The following is a 19,564-nucleotide window of genomic DNA, read 5'->3' as shown; positions in this document are numbered from 1 at the left end:
GACAGCAGCGTGTGACCGACCAGCCCCACAGGAGCACTGCACGGACCCTCTGCACTGGGAAGACGGAAGAGAGCACTCACGGCACCGGAGCACCTACCTGGACCTTTCTCACTAGCACCCATCACACTAATAAATCCACCCTCCCGGGGTATTGATTGAGATTGCTTGTCGTGTGATTCTTCACCCCGTTACAATATATATAATTAGTGTGTGTATGTGTTACAATATAACTAACGAGGTCATATTCAGAAGACAATGAACCCGAAACCAAATAGCGTTGAAACAGGAAGTGAAGTAAACAGAAGAGAATGACAAAATAACAGTCCACATAACAGAACATAAACCTGACAATAAGATCGTTAGGCTACCGTTAGCCTATATGTATAACAGTTTAATCTGATCTTCTAATCTGACTGGACAAGAGACTTTCTATTGATATTTCCACCTGCACGCGTTCTAGACGGGCTGTCAGTCAATGCAGTTACAGTGTTGTGCCACAAGGTGGTGGAACGTGACTGTCATTCAACTACACGGTCAAAAACGCTGATTCATTCATTCAAAGAGACGTAATGAAACACACTGTTGAAATCATTTTAACTTTGAGCGCCACTTTAGAAGGCTCAGCTGACCAGCTATGCGTCGATGCTAAGACAGAGATTTCGCTTTCCTTAGTGAACAAATCAGCATGGTACACATTATGTTATCATTACTAACTTGTTTAATATTCAGTCCACATGCATGAAGTGTAAAACGAAGACAATGAAACGGAAACTGCTGCGGTTCTTGCATTCCTCTGCAGTTTGCTCGTCAATATCGCGGTATTGCGATATTGTGGTTATCACGACAGCCCTATGCACAGCACTCAATTCAGCATGTGTTCGTGTTTGTGTGTGCGGTCTGCGTCACTCATAGCACGTGCCTATAGCGTGCGCTATATCGTACATTTTTTCTATTGTTATCGAAGAGAGTGTACCATCGATAAATATCAAATCAGCATGGTACACATTATGTTATCATTACTAACTTGTTTAATATTCAGTCCACATGCATGAAGTGTAAAACGAAGACAATGAAACGGAAACTGCTGCGGTTCTTGCATTCCTCTGCAGTTTGCTCGTCAATATCGCGGTATTGCGATATTGTGGTTATCACGACAGCCCTAGGCACAGCACTCAATTCAGCATGTGTTCGTGTTTGTGTGTGCGGTCTGCGTCACTCATAGCACATGCCTATAGCGTGCGCTATATCGTACATTTTTTCTATTGTTATCGAAGAGAGTGTACCATCGATAAATATCGATACCGTTTTATCACCCAGGCCTAGTCAGACCATTCTGTTTTTGCTTCAAATTTCGAAATTATACAGTCTAAAGCCTTGTGCACACCGGGACGATTATTGCGCGTGCTTATCACCAGCATTTTTCGACGTGTCTTGTGTGTTCATACCCAAGCGATTTTCACTGGTGATGAGCTGAGTGAACATGCAAATTCATTCCCTGACGTTAGATGGTGCTTAATGAAAAACAGAAATACCCCGGTACACATTGAATCCTTTTTGATCTGCAATTCCTCTCCATAACAACTCCCTCTTATCGAGATTTTTGTAGGACATCACTGTCACGTTTGTCATAAAGCTCCTTGCGTTCAGACACCAATGAGACCAGCAGATCTACATTCATTTTGCCTCGATGCTGCTTCTTTGTCTACTTACTTCCTCTTCGTCGCTAGGTATCAAGTGTGTGCTCGGCAAGACCGTTTTGTGCTTGAGCGCCACCAAGTTGTGTTTTACTGTAACTTCAGCAGCTCCAGGCACGTGAACAAAAGCGCCAATCTCATTGGTCGGCCAGTTTTTAACGCGGCACGTCAAACCAAAAAAACGAGCCCGAGGCGTTTTTTTAAAAAATGACACTTTTATGCCTGGCGTTTTGCGCGCCGGTGTGCACACTCACATTGGTGCCCTTTGTTTAGTTACGAGGCGTTAAATGTCGGCAATAATCGCGCGCGATAATCGTCCCAGTGTGCACAAGCCTTAATTTAGATTAAAAACTGCTGTAATGTATGCAGCATCTTTGTTTGGATCATGATTAAAATGCAGTGGTTGCCTCTAATTTTAAATGGAAAGAGCACAGACAAAGCCTTAGTTTGTTTATATGAAGAGATTTCTTTTATTTGTGTAACTTGCTTATTTGATTTGGGGTTTGTTTTGAAATTTCAATTTAGTTTTGTTATATTTCAATTTCACAAAGAAATGTACACTTCAATCTCATTTTGTAAAAAAAAAATCGTGAGAAAATCGAATCGTGAATCGAATCGAATTATGAGTTGAATGAATCGGTACATTCCTACATTTCACCATGTGAAGGACTACACCAAGCAGGATGGAGCGTGTGCTCTTAAATTTAGCTATGGTGAGGGAAATCATTCTGAAAACTAGAGTTTGGAAATCACAGGTTACTATCCTCAATATATGGTGTGCTTCCTTTAAAAAATACGCCTGAAAAACTAGAAATCATGTGTCGAAAGGAAGACAAAACCAAATGAAAAGAACCTGAGCAAGAGGTTTTTATAGAATTGTTGCCTCAAAAACCAGTGTGTACCATTCACATTAAAAATAACACAGTATTGCCATTATGTGGAGCAATTTATGTCAGCTTATGTCAGAAAGGTCAAATGTGACAAACAGTTCTTCAGGTACTAACTTTTCACATATCTCTCGAATAAACCTGTTCTTTTAATTTCTGTTCATGGGAGGCATTGTCAGATCTCATAGATCCCCTTTCTAATTAGTTTTCGTGTTTGCCTCAAACTCTGTTATCTGTTGTGCCTTTATTGTTAAGCCTATTTTCTTTGTTATAAAGATTGCAGTGCTGTGTGGTTGCTACAGTTAAATAAATTGTCAATCCTTTGCCCATATTTTCTTCAAATCTCATTCTGACAGTTTAAAAGCCGAGCAGTGCCTTTGTGCACATCACCTCTTTTAAACCACCTACATCCTTACCTCCTCCTCTTGCCATCAACCTCATTTTGAGCAGATTGGTTTATCTAACTTTCCACCAAATGCTTGAAATTTAATCCAACTCACATTCTCTGTATAAATGCACACAAGGAAAGATGACAGATTTAAATATGGCCCAGAGCGCTGAACATCCAGTAAAGAAAAGATGGGCTCCCACACATGACCGCTGCACTCCAGCTAGCCTGATTTGTCTGGACTGCGTTAGAAGTTCTGCTGTCATCTGACTGCACTTCAACATGGAGAACTGCATGTAACATGAGGGAAACTCAAACAACAACAGACTTGGTGAGAGAACAGAAAAAACGCAATGTATAACATGATGTGGTGTGACAAATTTGGTTTGATTTGAGGTTGATCCTGTATATTTCCTGCCCACATAAACTCCAAATGAACCCTCATCGTTAAGAAGACATTATTTCGAGAAAAAAAAACACTACTAAGTGGGAAGAACAGCAGGAGGGATATAGAGGAAATACAGGAGGTGTCACTTTCAGTAAGAGTCACACAATCAGCAGCAATGAGACTGCTTAATACCTCTCAGTCTGCCATAAGTGACTCACTCTAGCCTCAGTGTCTGCCTGGCACACATGACACACAAATGCCCTTGCTTTTTGGGGAAGGTTGTCTTCCCTCCAACCAATGGTGCAGACCATTCTGATGCACGCAACATGAAAACACCAGCACAATGGCCCTTTCTTCAACTATGGCCATTTTTAACCCTGTGAACTCTTAAAGACACTTTACACACTTACTTATTATGTCAAGTCTATATGCATAGATCATACAAGGAGAAGATTTAGATGATCAATTTAACCTTTAAAATATAATAATTATGGATTTTCATAAACTGAAAGTCTGGGACAAGGATCAATTATTAAATAGGATTTAATAAGGATTTAAAAGTAGCAAAAAGTAAAGGCATTTTCAAAAAGTTTCAAAAGTAGCCTTCATACAAAATACAAAATAATCCACTAGGCCATAAAAGATAAAAAAAACAAAAGTGCCTGTAGTTGAAGAAATACCATAACATCATTACAATGATTCACTTTGGTGAAATCTTTGTTATAAGACTAAGTCAATAATATGTGGGTAATGTTATTATATTATTTCATTATTGCAGATTTGTATTGAGTTTAGAGTTTGCATTTTCCAAGCATTTTCATGCAGATTGAGGAATATAGAATCTAGGTTTGTTATTTTATAACTGAATTTACTTTTATTCAGTATGTGTAATGGGATAAAAATAAGACAAAGCGCTATATTATGGTGATGAGAGAAGTGCAAATGAGGCAAATAAGAGCACTGCTGCAAAAATGTACTTCTGTCTGATATCTTCATAGGTTATATGTGAAGATATAGCTCATTATGAATGGCTTCTGCACAAATGAACCCAACTTGCATAATATTTTGTTTCCTTAAAGAATTGGGGAACAAACATGAAAGAACTTCCTGAAGTTCTTGATTTCTTTCTTTCGTAACATACTAGGACAAAGATGACATCATTCCACAATAAGTGCTGACATTTTTAAATCAATTCCAAAAAACACATTAATTAATTTTGACTGCAAGCGCAACATCGCAGGTCAAACGCATTAAACCATCAGCTTCAATTAGAAAGGCAGCCACTGATCTGAAGCAATATTGTAGTTCACTTGTATCATTTCAAACCAGACCACAAATATACAAACACACAGAATGCCTGATGTAAGCTGACAGCCTTTGAATGACAAGTGCACATACATAGTTCAGAAATCTCAATTTTTACTCTGGATATTGCATCATGTTACATGGAAATAAAGCCAAACAATCAACAATATCCCACAATGCCATATTTGCACTTCAAAGACAAACTATTCAACAAAACGAAACGAGTCTCTGGTTACCAGAACCGCAGAGGGAAAACATTCAGAGCTAAATCTGACAAGACACAAACATTCAACGGCTTGGTGCTTTCAATGTCTATTTCAGCATTGTCATTCACATCCACACCTCTTTCCCTTCAAAAAAGCCACCTGTCACTCCATAAAGAATACGCGGAGGGATAAAGCAGTGTATTCAATTCATAAATATCCCTTTAAGAGGGACACATCAGTGATTTGTAACTGGGGACTTTTGGCAGAGCTGAAATTGATGTAAAGGTGACATGTGAGTTATGTATGTGGCTATGGCAGGCGTTTTGATATTACTGAGGGAGGCAGGCAGGCTCACTTCCCCACCAAAGCGCTCCTCATCCCTCTCTTTACCAGCCTGCACAAGAGGATGTCATTAATTTGAGGGGGAGAGTTTTAAAAAAGGAAGAAAGAAAACTCCCCAAAAAGCTTCCTTTGTCTGCTGCTCTCTGATGATGCCTGTCACTTAATGTGTGAAAGCCATGCGTTCTTCAGTGGGATCAATTGTAATAAAACTGCATCGCCTTCACTGATCTATGAGTTTATGAATCTCCTTAGAGAAACTCAGTCATTTAAAATCCCTCTAGCTTACGGCAGTGAAACAATGTTTAGTTTCAATCTCCCCGCAGCCTCTGCACGGAGGGAGCCACGCCGCACAACAGACTGAACACGAACAACAAATAAAATGTGAAAATCAAGCAAGTCACCATCTCATTTCCATTAAATGATAAAATAGCTGCACTGAAAAGAAATGAACTAATTTAAAATGGCTGGCCTATAGGTCAAGGACAGCTGGAGCAAACAGTCTCTGATTTTTCCTCCCACAGTCATACAAATAAAAACATTTCACATTTTCATTTTCAATACCGAAATCTAAGAGGCTTGTTATCTTTTCTTATTTGTTTGATGCATTGTGTCTGAAATGCCTTCAGGCTGTGATAAACGTACTTAAAACACATTTTCATATGTAGATTATTAGGTATATGGCTTTGTTAGATAGCGAGGCTTCTATGCAGTGGCACAGAGAGGTCTGAAATAGCATGTCAGCATCTACTGAAAGTCAATAAACAAGTGAGCCGAGCTAAATGACTTGCACTATTCTAATCCAAAAATATTTTTGTTTCCTTGAATTGTTAATATAAGATCACACAGTGCTCTGACCCCTGGGAAAATTTTCAAGGAGTATTGAAAATGTTACAAATGTCACCAATAAGCAGAAATGAAGGAAGACTGAAATGAAGAGTCAGTCTAAGAAAAAAAAACAGAGCATTCATATTCTTCTCTGATTTAGTAATGTAATGACTATGGGCAGGATTCCTTTCATCACACAAATAAATAAATAATCACATCCTGTCTATATTTCCAGGGAATTAAAACATCTGTGAATAAAAGTGATGCTGGAACAGATGGCCAAAAATTATATACATTGGAGTTTTAACTTACAAACTGCTGTGCAATAGACCACCAAAAAAGCAACAGAATATGAGCTAAAATATTGAACGCCAGAACATAAATGTTTTACGAGCAGATCATAAACTATTGCAAATTTATATTTGCATAAATGTAAAAATGAGATCTTTGTATATACAGATAGCTTTATGAACCTACTGTTTCCTAAAACACTCGATCTATGTCCTTTGCAAGCAGAGCACGGAAAATAGGCAACTTCCTCCTGCCACAAAAATAAGGCAATCACACAGTTGCTGTTAATATCTGAACTGACTACAGAATCCCTAGAGAGGTTTCTATTAACACATTGTGTCCGTTTCACTGCTTAAAATAAACGAGGTTTTATCTCTATAAAGTCAGCAGGAGTTAAAAAAAGACAGCAGCAGATGGCGGAGAGAGGTGACCTTACCTCATTGGTGTTCCACCTGTGTCTCTCTTTTGGCAATGTGGAGCATTTTGGTAGACATTCAAGGAGCTTTTTGGGCAGGTATATTTTCAAATGTCCATGTTCATCTGCAAAACAAACAAAAAAAAACAAGCTTGCATTAAAGAATAAAGGTAAGAGGCAGTAAAACATTTGTGTCATTAATCAATACCCAAGATGGATTGATGCAATCATGCTAATATATAGGGCTCAGTGTATGAATACAATAACCAGTATATATGATTTAATAATAGATTATCTTTTGCAGTTCTTCTACATTCTTCATACACAGCACATAACAAGGATCATTAATGGCCACCGATTATTCTGACTGCAAAGAGCGACTAATGAGCAACTTGCAGAATGAAGGTAAAAAATGTTAGATGAATGAAAATGTGAACTAATTGGCCAAGCATGCTATGAAAAAAAAGGTAAAAGAAATAGTGAAATATATTGATATGAGAATTATAAGACTTCTGGTTTTTCAGTAGTGGAAGTCCACTCTCAAGGGCTTAAGGGGAACTGATGCTAAGCTTTATTAAGACTTTAACTACCCAATAAAGTACACAGCCACCCTGATCCTGACTGCTCGAAAGAACAGTAAAAAGCACAAATGCTGGCTAAAGATAAAAGAAAAAGGGAATACAATTTGTTCAGGGGCAATTAAGGCAGGGCTATATATCAGGCTTTCTTCCATTCTTACCCTGTCTGTCTCTCGTTCTCATTCCTAAGGGCTTGGCAGGCCAGTCAAATCACTGCCATTTAACTTTCATTGTTAAATGAAAGTTCACTTTCAGGGCAGATTTTCTAAATTACAATAAAATTGTCTACAACTGTAAATTGAGTCCAATTATAATCACCTTGTTACAACCAACTGCTGATTATACATTCGTCTGTCACCTACACCCACATGACATTCACATTCCATTCCACTAAAACCCCTGCAGGAGTAAGGATGAAGGAATGAAAGGTGGAAAAAAGCTTTGACCAGCCTGAATAAAGGAATCTGTAAATGGCCTTTTTGGCTAAAAGAACTTTACATAATGTGGTATATATATAGACCACTACAATGTGGACAACTGTCTACTGTGAAGCAAACAAATGTGCATAAGACATCTATTTTTTATTTTCTTAAAGTTATGCTAATGCTAATTTTAAAAAAACAGGAATATATTCAAAGGGACTCAATTTTATGTTCATGTCTAAGTCATTACTTTATGAGCCCATCCTACATTTCAGCACCAGCACAATGACGGGATGTCTAATCCATATCAAACATCCTAACAGGGAGTCAAAAATATGACATGATATGCCTGAGTCACTGTCAAAAACACCCCCGCCATTTTCCTAAGGCTGTAATTGTGACAAACAATCGTCTATCATTTGCGAATAAGATCCTATACCAAATCATGTAAATGTGGTTATGAGCATGCTTGCAAATCAGTTCGATTTCCTCTGTCTCTAAGCTAATGTGCTTACACATCACCATGTGTTCTGTCGCCACTCGCGTCACTGATGACAAATCAAGACACATATGCTACAGCCAATTACGCATCTCCAGGTCTGACGGTTTGTGTTACACTGTCGGACGATTATGCAAAATTTAAATAACCCTCAAATGAGGGCCTCTTTCTCCACATCAGCGAGAAAGATATTTGCTTCTCTCAAATGACAGTGGCATCAGCTAAACTGGTCCAGTTGTGAATCTTTCATTGTTTCCCAGTTGTCAGACAATCAACTCTGATATTGCAGACATCTGTTTATGTCACAGAATAGGATTCTGTCATCTGTTTGAACCGAAAAATATGGCCTTAAATGACATTATCATGTTACAGATCTCTAGTATTCTTTCTTTTTGTCTTCTGCACCCAAAATAATATTTTCATTCAATGAAAAATGTACAAAAACATCACTTATCATTGTCTACAAAGTCAGCACAGATTTGCTTTACTTGCCATAATTAGGGGCCAAGCACCGAAGGTGCAGTGGCACGTATTGTATCCGTTAGCGTCATTTTTCTTCTTCCGCCGAAAGTCTATGGCAGCCCATAGAACCGCTTGCGGGAAAGTTGTGAAATTTGGCACACTGATAGAGGACAGTCTCAACATTAACCACAGCAAGTTTGGAGTCTCTAACTCCAACTCTCTAGCGCCACCACTTGTCCAAAGTTGCAATTTCTTTATGCTAATAACTTTTGAACCATAAGGCACAAAATTAAAATACAAAATTCAAAAAATTGCTCAAAAAAAGGTTTAGTTTTTTCGCTATTTTTAATTGTTATTATTTATTTTTAATCTTTTTCGAACTCCTCCTAGACGGTTTGTCTGATTCTCACCAAAACTGGCTCAGATCATCTTCAGACCATGCTGGCAAAAAGTTATGGAATTCAAGTTGATTCGTCGCCATTTTGGGCGTCGGCCATTTTGAATGTTGTCGTAAAATGCTATATTTTATGAACGCGTTGTCATATCATTACGAAACTCAGTATGGGTCTTTGGCACCATGCCCTGATGGTACGCAAAACGTTTGGAAGCAGCGCCACCTTGTGGTCAAAAGTTATAAAGCAATTTATAAAAATGCTAATAACTTTTGCATACATTATAATATTGTAATGAGACTGATGTTTATAGATTCCTTGCGTCATGCTGAGAACATCGATACCAATTTTGCCATAATTGGCTGAACTTCCTGTCTGCCATTTTGATTCATGTTGAAAACCTACTTTTTCGAACTCCTCCAAGACCGTTAGTCCAATTTTCACCAAATTTGACTCGGATCATCTTCAGACCAAGCTGGCAAAAAGTTATGGATTTCGTGTCGATATACGAAACGGTTTTCTTTAGAGCATCAACGAATTTGCTGGTTAAGATGCCAAAATGCATCTGAGGCTGTATCTCTGCAAAGCTTTGACATATTTGCACCAAACTTTGTATGTGCCATTGTCACCTCACACTGACAATTTGGTAACAGCGCCACCTATTGGTCAAGAATAATAAACCATTGATTTATTATTAATTATGAAATTTCCAAAAATGCTAATAACTTGCAATGAAACTGCTCTCAAAATATTCCTTGGCTTATGCCGACAACAGACATGCCAATTTTCCCTTAGTAAATCTGAACTGCCTGTCAGCCATTTTGATTTATGCTGTAAACCTACTTTTTCGAACTCCTCCTCAAGCCTTCGTCCGATTTTCACCAAAATCAAGTCAAATCATTTTCAGACTGTGCTGACAAAATGTTATGGATTTCGTGTCGATAGACGAAACCGTTTTCGTACAGCGCTGCTACAAATTTTAGGCATGGTGCCAAAATGACTCTAAGGCTATATCTCTTCAAAGCTTTGACATAATGACAACAAACTTTGTGTGTGCCATTGTCACCTCACACAGAACACACCAAAATGATTTGATTACAGCGCCACCTGTTGGTCAAAAGTGATAAGCCATTTAATCATATTACTAGTGGTTGTATTTATGATTTTTCAGCCATTTCAATTACAATCATCCTAAAATTGCTTTTATTACTCATTGTTACATTTGGTTTGATGCTCCATGCCATGCTTACCTCCTCAATTTGCCTCTGGAGTGCTTGGCCCCGTGATTGCTGCTTGCAGCTATATTTCTTATTATAATCGTACGGTGGTGTGATGGGAAGAGGTTAAATATAAGAGTCATCCCTTAGCTGAGTGAGGGATAACATACAGTCAGGCAGTCATTATCGCAACGCAAAATCTGACAGGGTGATCAAGCCCCTGACACAAAGTAGAGGTCTCTTGTATCATCCTGAATGGATAATGAACGACTGACTATTTCCCACTCATTACACAGCTACTAGCCGATTAAATAAATATACAGACATAAAATATTGCTTGGAGAAATTATTTTATTATCTTAGAATTGTTCATTGGTGGCAATTAGTTATTCTAATTTGTATATGTAATAGTTTACCCATTATTTTATGACAATCTGATTGCTTAATTTCTATTTTCATATATTTTATTGTTTTAATAAATATACGCATTCTCAAGAATTTCTTAAAATAGTGTGCTTCAATTTAGAGGGACTGACTTTTAGTTGTCCTTCCTGTCTAGCTATGCCACCTTTGAAAATGTCTTACAGTGACAGTGCTCAACAAAGTCTTACAATTTATTCAAGGAATGTGATTCTCAAGTGTGCGCTTCTTGTTACCTGAACCCTTTTCAATTTGTCTGAGAATCCCACGAAAGCTCAGGTTTCTGTTTGTGAATATAAAACAAAGACCTGTGTCTCAAGAACAAGCTGACCAGAAATCAAATATGTACACTTCAAATGGCAAACCCCCATGTCCGCAGTGCTTCTTAAAGGCAAAGTCACCCTGCCTGTCCATTCTATTACACCTCTATTTTTAATTTGCTCAGATGATTGGATGTCTAAAGTTATAAAAGACAATATTGGAGAATATGGACTTAAAGGATGACTGTGAAATCTTTAAAGAATGAGAAAAGGTGGAAGAGAGAGAGGAGAAAAACAGCTCACTGAGAAGTAATCCCAGCCTGGAGCAAGGTCCTAACAAAGAGTTTACAGCTACCTGATAAGGCCGTGAAACAACAGTGTGACTCTCTGTGCTCTTTCGTTTGGGGCATGGAGATAATTCTGGAGATTGGAGTATGTGCTGAATGTGGCATACACTGATGGGAGAGATTGTACAAGGGTAAATGAGTTTTACAGTAGAGAGCTGAGACTGGTATCTGGAATCATTTGACTCACTCAATTAACATTATCATAGAGCACCTGCTCACGAATGACAACGAGCCACCTTCCCACACACAGAAAAAAACGATTTATCTGTATTGCAACCAGTGTCAAAAGTGAAAGCAAAGGTAAAATCAAAAACATAATGGCCCAATCATTTTAAAATAAAGCCGTAGGCATTTAAACTGCCAAATGGCTATTCTGTAAAATACAAAAATGTGAATTTATTCATGAAGAACAGTTTAAAGTCAACAAGAAATGGCATTCACTACCCATTTTATGTATGCAATTAGGGGTGTGCGATATGACGATTTTTGATCGTGGACGATAAAAATGTCTCCAAGTCTCTGCTTTTGAAGAAATATCATAGTATCGTGCTACAGCGCACATTCTATCAGCTGTAGTTCTGGCGCCTCTGTCTCAATATACTGTACAACGCAACATTCATTCAGTGTTAGCGGTAGAGTTACACTCACAGGACACTGCACTTATGCGCAGTCACAAAAGTACATTATTTGCATATTTGCTTTAAAACCTTGCCAGTTAAATTATCATTCATGTGCTGTTCTGACGTGCACTTTTTCTGAGCGCAAAAAATGCCTGTCAAACAGTGCCTGATTTCTGGACTAAGTTATCTTTTGCGCTAATACTGTCAAAACACACAAGGTTTACATATAGGCTCAGTTGGTTATGTCTAAAATGAAAGTAAACAGTTGAGAGAAAACGGATGCTTGCCTGTATATTAGATGCGTGCAGGTCTTAAAGGGACAGTACTAGGGATGCGCCGATCGGATATTCATATCGGGTATCGGCTCCGATAGTGCCATTTTTGGATCGGTATCGGCCAATACCGAACCCTAGGTATCGGAATCGGTATCGAAGGCGAAAAAGGCGGATCGGCGCATCCCTAGACAGTACTAAACCTGCTGACGACTGTCATTAAAGGGATAGTTCATCCTAAAATTTGATTTAGGTCATTATTTACTCACATGCTGTCCCAAACCTATATTAATTTCTTTCTTGTGCTGAACACAAAAGAATATATTTTGAAGAATATGGGTAAACCAAACAGTTGCTGGTCCACATTGAATTTAATAGTAGGAAAAAATACTATGGAGGTCGCTGTGGACCAGCAACTGTTTGGGTTTTCCACGTTCTTCAAAATAACTTTTATGTTCAGCAGAAGAAAGAAACTCATTCAGGTTTAAAACAACTTTTGAGTGAGTAAATGATGGTATAAAAATAAAACACTATGACAGAATTGACAGACAGATGAGAGATTTTTTTGTGAACTATTCCTTTAATGTTAATAAAACAAGAAGACACAAAGAGAAAAATCACTCAATACTCTTGACTGAAAAACTTTAATACAGTTGCTTTAAGAGGAATCAATCAATATAGTGTTTTATTTTTATATTTGTTCATTCAATTTATTGAATGCTCCTGCTAAATACACCTATCGTACCTGAAAATAAAACACTGTTTGTTTGTTTTATTTGTATATTATGCATATTTGTGATGTGTATATTTGTTCTTATTTTTTAACAACAAAGATAAAATAATGACAAGATTTTTATCTTCGCCCACTTTGGCCTAAATATCCGCCATTCTTTTTTATATTTAGTTATACCTTGAAAGGCTTTGTCTTTATAATAGGGAAATTAGTTTGGCTGTAATGCTCAAACAAAATAGTATAACCAACATGACAAAAAATCGTGATAAAACCGTGAATCGTGATATTTCTAAAAAAAACAAAAAAAAAAATTGTGATATGATATTTTTGCCATATCACCCACCCCTATATGCAATGTAACATTTTTAAGCCTAACAGAATACAGAATTTAATTTTTTTTTTTTACAAAAGCTGCCACTGGGGCAGTACCCTTTCAAATGGTATATTAGAACTTTAAAAAGGCATATTAGTACCTACAGTGTACACAAATGGTGCCTATTAGTACCTTCTAAAGGGTACTGCCCCAATGATAGCTTTTCTACCATTTTTTCTGAGAGTGTATGGTGACACTTGACTTTATCCATCAGGAATTGCTTGGGTCGTGAAAAGTGGGCGTTTCAAAGCAGAATAGAGCCAGACTTGAATGCTTATTACACTTTGATGAAAGACGAGCGGGTGGTGAAAGGCCTTGGTCATCTCCAGACAACCTCAGATAGAGATCAGACAGTGTGGGCGGAGCCCTTTCAGACTGGCCAAGACTCTAATACCTGCCCTTTTGTAATCATTTCAGACCACACAAACACACACATACACACACACATTCAGCACATACCCAAGGCCTACCACCCATCAGAGCCAGCAAACACATTCCCTTTGACACGCCCAATGATGACATCATTTACTTCAGAGCAAGGAGGTCTATAAACCCTACATAAAGTTTAGCATTCTCATTCATCTTATTGGCGGTTGCTCAACTGTTCCAGTGCCATTATTGCCATTATAAGTATCCACATAAGACAGTTAGTTCAGTGAGTTACTATCTGTTTTGAGAATAATGAAATGGAACATTATGGTTATAAAACAGTGTGAGGGGTGATAATTAAATGGTAAAACAGCTCAAATTAGCCATCCACCTTTTTCGCTGTGAATTAAAAGCAGACGTTTATCAGTTTAAAATGCTATTAGGGACTTGAAGACAGGTATGAAACTGACTTGTGCTGAATATAAGCACACATCCAGGAGAGTGAAAAACATTCACTGCTCCGATTTGATGACTGGTTGTTAATTAAAAACCCCTCATACTAATAAAATCCCTTCTAACTCCTCCCAGAGCACAACTTGAAAGACCTCTTGAGATGTTTGGGCTATGCTCCTTTTTCACCAAATAAAATGAATGGCACTGAAATGAGGGCTCATTGCTCCGCAGTTAAAAGCAGACAGAGAACAGAGCAGAATGCTAATTCACTAAAGTTCTAACGCTGGCTGCTTTAATAAAGAGCAGTCTAGCAGTGTCAACACAAACCCTTATCTGACATTACTGCGGCTCGAGGACTGGGAATGAGCTCTGGCGTCATAAAAAATAAAAAGAAGTTGTAGAGAGCGCCAGAGAACAAACGACAAAAAAAACATTCAGAGTAAATGGCTGTTATGACTGTAAGCAAAAACACTGGCGAAGCAGAAGGCTGACGAAAGCTTAGCCATTATGTGTGCATATATGAAGTTAGACATTAAATCGAGACATCTTAGAGATAACATTATCTATGACTTAATTGATAAGCTGAATCTAGATTGGTGACTGCAGCCAACTTCATCCAATATCATTTTCTGCTTGTATGAACGCAGATAAATGTCTTAATTTGCTTTAATTTGTGGATTCAAAAGTATACTGAACATATTAAATTATGGGAGCATTCCAGCAAAATGAAACTAATTCTTTCTTTTTAAATTACAACCATATTCACATTTATACCACTAAAATTCATATTTAAAACAGCCTGTGCTGAAATGATTTTGGTGTAAATAGATTCACCAGACAAAGCACTTGAACTTGTAAAGACTGAACTCAACTGGATTTTATAAATGGCAGCTAAAAACAGATATTACTGCATTTAATTATGGTGTATGACCTCACTATCAAGCATACAATTTTGCCATAATAGCTAGCTGTGTGTTTAGTGTGTTTTGAGTTTGAGCTCCGTCACGTTAATTCTTTGTCGTCTAATTTTTTATCTTCAAATAAATTTTATACACCATCATTTTCGTTTCTATAACGTGTGAATTCATTTTGCATTATTGACACACTATTTTCCTAATTAATGCTGTTCAGTTGCTTTGACACAATCTGTATTGTTAAAAGCGCTATATAAATAAAGGTGACTTGACTTGACTTGACTTAGCTAACTTTATATGGCTAATATTTATTATTCAATGTACCTGTTAAACAAAACAAAACAAAAAAAGGTACAGAAAGTGACAAACCTCCACTTAGACTAGATTTACCCTGCAGCTGGATCACCCTAGCATGGACTGTCTTGCAAACCAACAAGACCGCATCAGAGGATGTAGTCTGGTTTAAAAACCCAGCTCCAGCCACGACTATGTCTGCTGGGCCTCAGCCATAACGACGCTTCTCCCTGCTTTGATCCCATGGACGTAAATGGCACATCCTGCTGTGTAACTCCAGCCTCTAATGCCATCTTGTTTCCTTTATTTTCCTGCCTAAACAGCAGTGACAATGTGGACATTAACATAATTCTGTCTCCCTACCCTAAAGTGCAAGGCAGGCTGAAAACGTATTATATATTGTTATATTGGAAGATGTGCTGTGCTGAGCCGAGCTGAGGGGGCAGCCAATTACTACAGCAGCCCTGATCAGGAGAAAGCAACTCTCCAGTCAGGTGCACGAGGGGAAAAAAGCACAGAATAGATAGAGGACCAAGAAAGTATAATAGATAGCCTGTAGATAGAGCTCCCACAAACAGAGAGAGAGTTAGACAGAAATGAGGAAGTAGTGGAGGGACAGAAAAGGTTTTTCTGCTTCTGCTTGCCACCCACTCAGAAGGGAATTCTCTCATTAGAAGGGCAGGTAGGATGGAAAAAATATCACACCAGCAGGTCTTGACACAGCTGTGCCTACAGACACGGCTCGTTTCCAACTCACAACTTCTTACTGTTGGATTGTGGGAGTTGGAGGGTTTGAAGTGGGATGGGCCCCAGTCCAACACTTACTAACTGCAAACACAGAATTTCCCAAAAGACATGTTGCTGCTTTTTGCTTTTACAGATGCCTGTGGTGATCTCTTCAAACGGGGCTGTTCATTATTTCAGGGAGGACTTCTCCTTCTGAAATAGACCTTCTCCACAAGTCTGTCCACTTCATGTCAGCTGCAAAATACTGACACCTTGCGTGTTATGTTAGTGAATTTGTCTACTCAAGTGCTCAACTGATAAATCAACTAAATACTTTGGGGGTCCATGTTCATTATAATTTCTATGTATTTATCAGATATCTGTGAAGTCTTCAAACAACAGCTAAAAACAAGTAAAAAAAAAAAATTCTCTAAAATAGGTTTGGGTGATATACTGGTAGATACAATAAACTGACAGAAATGTATCAGTTGAGATTTTGGATTTTCATCTCTGACACAGTTATGCTCACAAAATGTTACAAAATTATCATTTGCATGCATTTTTAAGCCTTGCCAGTTCAAGTGATTTTGAACCATTCAAGTGCAAGAAGCTGCTAAAAAGAGCTCAATTCAGGACCCTCTAAGAGCCCGTTTCTGTACACCCAAAGCGCACGCAAATAAAGCTGACAGTCAAAAAAAAAGTGAGTACTTCATCGTTCTTCATTGTTTTTTGAGCTTTAAATGTCAAATACACAAAATGTCTCAAAATGACCATATATTTATATAAACTAGGGATGTCACGAGACATCTACTACACTACACTCTAAAAAAAGATGGTTCTTTAAAGGTTCTTTACATGCAGTAATGGTTTTATTTAGAACCATAGCATTCTGAAGAACCCTTTCATGCTGAAATGGTTCTTTGTGTTAGAGTTTAGGGTTCTTTATTCCCGCATATAAGTGTATGTAGCTCTGCTAAGCTGTGGAAACGTTTCTCCTCTTCTCCACTAAGTAGGTAAAAGCGACAATGAATTTTAAATTGCAAAACCATGAATCGAATCGAATCGTGAGTTGAGTGAATCGTTACATCCCTAATTTTCAAAGCATGGTTCTATATGGAACCCTATAAAAAAGGTTCTTTTTAGCACTAAAAAGGGTTCTGCTATTGTTACAAGCTGAAGAACTATTTCTGGTACTGTTTAGAGCCAGTACTTGTTTTTCTTCAGTAGCATAAGTACTGATGGCACCGAAGATAGCGACTAGCAAGGCTGCAATTCTTCCGGAACTGACCGGGGCAGGCAGAACATACACTTGGAAGTGTTTCCAAAGAAAAAATGTCTCCTACAAGCACACAGAAGAACTAAACGTGGAAGATGCTGACAATATATGAATATGATTGTGTAAGATTTAAATGAAAGCGCACAGCTCTGAAAGCACGAGCGCTGTGCATGATCACGCACACATACAGTAACTGTCTGACAGCTTACAGCCTGTTCATTCGTTGTGTATCCGTCCGCGGATTACCCTTATTACTAGGGCTGTGAATCTTTGGGTAGACAGCGAATCGATTCGATTCACAATTCATAAGTTTCCGATTCGATTCAAGAACGATTTATGCAAATTCAGAACGATTCAATTCGATACGATTCACAATTAAATTAGATTCGATTCGATTAACAATTCGATTCTGCATTCTTTAAGTGCATTCACAGGATTATTTAAATGCTTCCCCTAAATTCTTTAAATGCTTAGTCAGGGGGCAAATTACACAACAGCCTTTATGGTTACAGAACCATAGGTTACAGAAAAATAAAACATTTTTGTCCATTGTTAGATGCTAGTTTAATGATGCTATGGCACATGTAGAAATTTATGTAAGCCAAGATTTTAAAAAAGAGCTTTAAAAGTATTATGTATAGGCTAATATTTTGTCACACCAGGGGTGGGTAGCCAACATTTCAGAAGTGACAGAACTGTCAAATACAATAATTGTATGTATGTATTTTAATTATTACTTTTCACAAGGAATTATTTTCTTATCTCTTTCTTTGAATTTGCTATAAGAAATCAAATACACTGCTGGACAATAATCAATCATTTGTAATCTAGAATTTTTTCCTAATGGCAATTTTATGATTGTTTTATATACTACAAACAATTATTTCAATTTTCTGCACAGAATAAGGTAGAAAATATACTTTATAGTTTCTGTATTGTAATAAATGTCAATTAGCACTGCATCATTCATAAATGTAATTTATTGTGTTTATTGTCTTAATGTTTCATCAGTTCATTCTGCTTTTTATTCAGATTAGCAGCAACAATAGATGCCTTTGTCCATATTAGGCATTTCCTGTACGTCTTAAGTTCTTTGAGTGCGAGATCACTTCTCTTTCAGTGCGAAAACTTCTGTACCTCATTTTCATAAAATAAAATGCTATAGTATTTAACTTTTCCTGCCCATCGGCGAATGATGATCCTGAAAGAAAACATGCCCGAAGTTTGTTTGCTATAGCAACGAACGCTATACTTTCATGCATCTGATTATCAGATAAACCTCGCGCCCTTATTTCAAGGTTGTTGTTAAAGCTGTGGTTACTTTAACAGTTTCCATCGTACATTCAGTTGAACAACATTGTTAAAACACATTTATCATTCAGTGGAACTGTGCGTATGCTTTAGACACTTACATTTTTGCTCCGTCCATGCAATAAATGCGCAGCCTTCGACAGTTCGACTGCTCAGGTAATGTCGTCTGTATTACTGAGAGCCATTGAAAAACTACAGAAAAGTAAAATTACTTCACTTTAGCATTACTGGCCACGAGTACTAAGGAGAGATCACACATCAGCTGCTCAAAAAATTTGTCAGTGAGACGAATGGAGCGCGAGCGCAATCTTGTGACAGTCACAGGCGGTAAATAGTGGAGCGCGTGAAGGAGAGATGCTAGGGCACGAACACTGTTCAAGGTCTCCATTAATTCGTGCTTGTAGTAATTTAATGTGTATATATATATTTTGAAAGCATTGAATCACTATAGAAATCGCAATTCATTTGATTCTTAGCGTTTTAAATCGATTACTGTCCAAAATCGACGATTCACGATTCAAAAATCCATGTTTCAAGATCGATGCATTGCATCATCAGGGTTTGTAATCGATGCATCGAGAAAACGAGTGAATCGTTACACCCCTACTTATTACCTTTATTGGCTAATATTACTGGTTTAAATAATTATTAACATTATATTATAAACATTAATAAATGTTATGAGTTTTAAAAAATATTTTCTAGTGCTGTGTTCAAAATATCGATACGACGATGTATCGTCACAGAGATTTGACGATACGAGTATCGATACAGCTGGCCCTGTATCGATATTGTGGCACGTGTGCAGCAGTGGACCACGCTTAATTTGTTTACAATTTTACAACGTTTAAAATTGAGTAGAAAAGTGCGAGGTTTCTAAAAAAG

The 19,564-nt window shown here is 37.7% G+C and overlaps 1 protein-coding gene across 1 annotated transcript in view; it reads right to left on the bottom strand.

Annotated features, from left to right (window-relative positions):
• Window positions 1-19,564, bottom strand: part of LOC107656552 (calmodulin-binding transcription activator 1-like) — a 380,613-nt gene that overhangs the window by 345,183 nt on the left and 15,866 nt on the right. Inside the window, exon 3 of the mRNA XM_016444448.1 lies at window positions 6,763-6,866. Within this exon, the coding sequence (XP_016299934.1) occupies window positions 6,763-6,866 (104 nt within the window). The remainder of the gene's footprint in view (window positions 1-6,762; window positions 6,867-19,564) is intronic.

The sequence above is a fragment of the Sinocyclocheilus anshuiensis genome, unplaced genomic scaffold (assembly GCF_001515605.1).
Source record: "Sinocyclocheilus anshuiensis isolate Anshui unplaced genomic scaffold, SAMN03320099.WGS_v1.1 scaffold1639, whole genome shotgun sequence".
Classification (NCBI taxonomy): domain Eukaryota; kingdom Metazoa; phylum Chordata; class Actinopteri; order Cypriniformes; family Cyprinidae; genus Sinocyclocheilus; species Sinocyclocheilus anshuiensis.
Note: the sequence above shows the minus strand (reverse complement) of the source record. Positions and strands in the feature narration are given on the sequence as shown.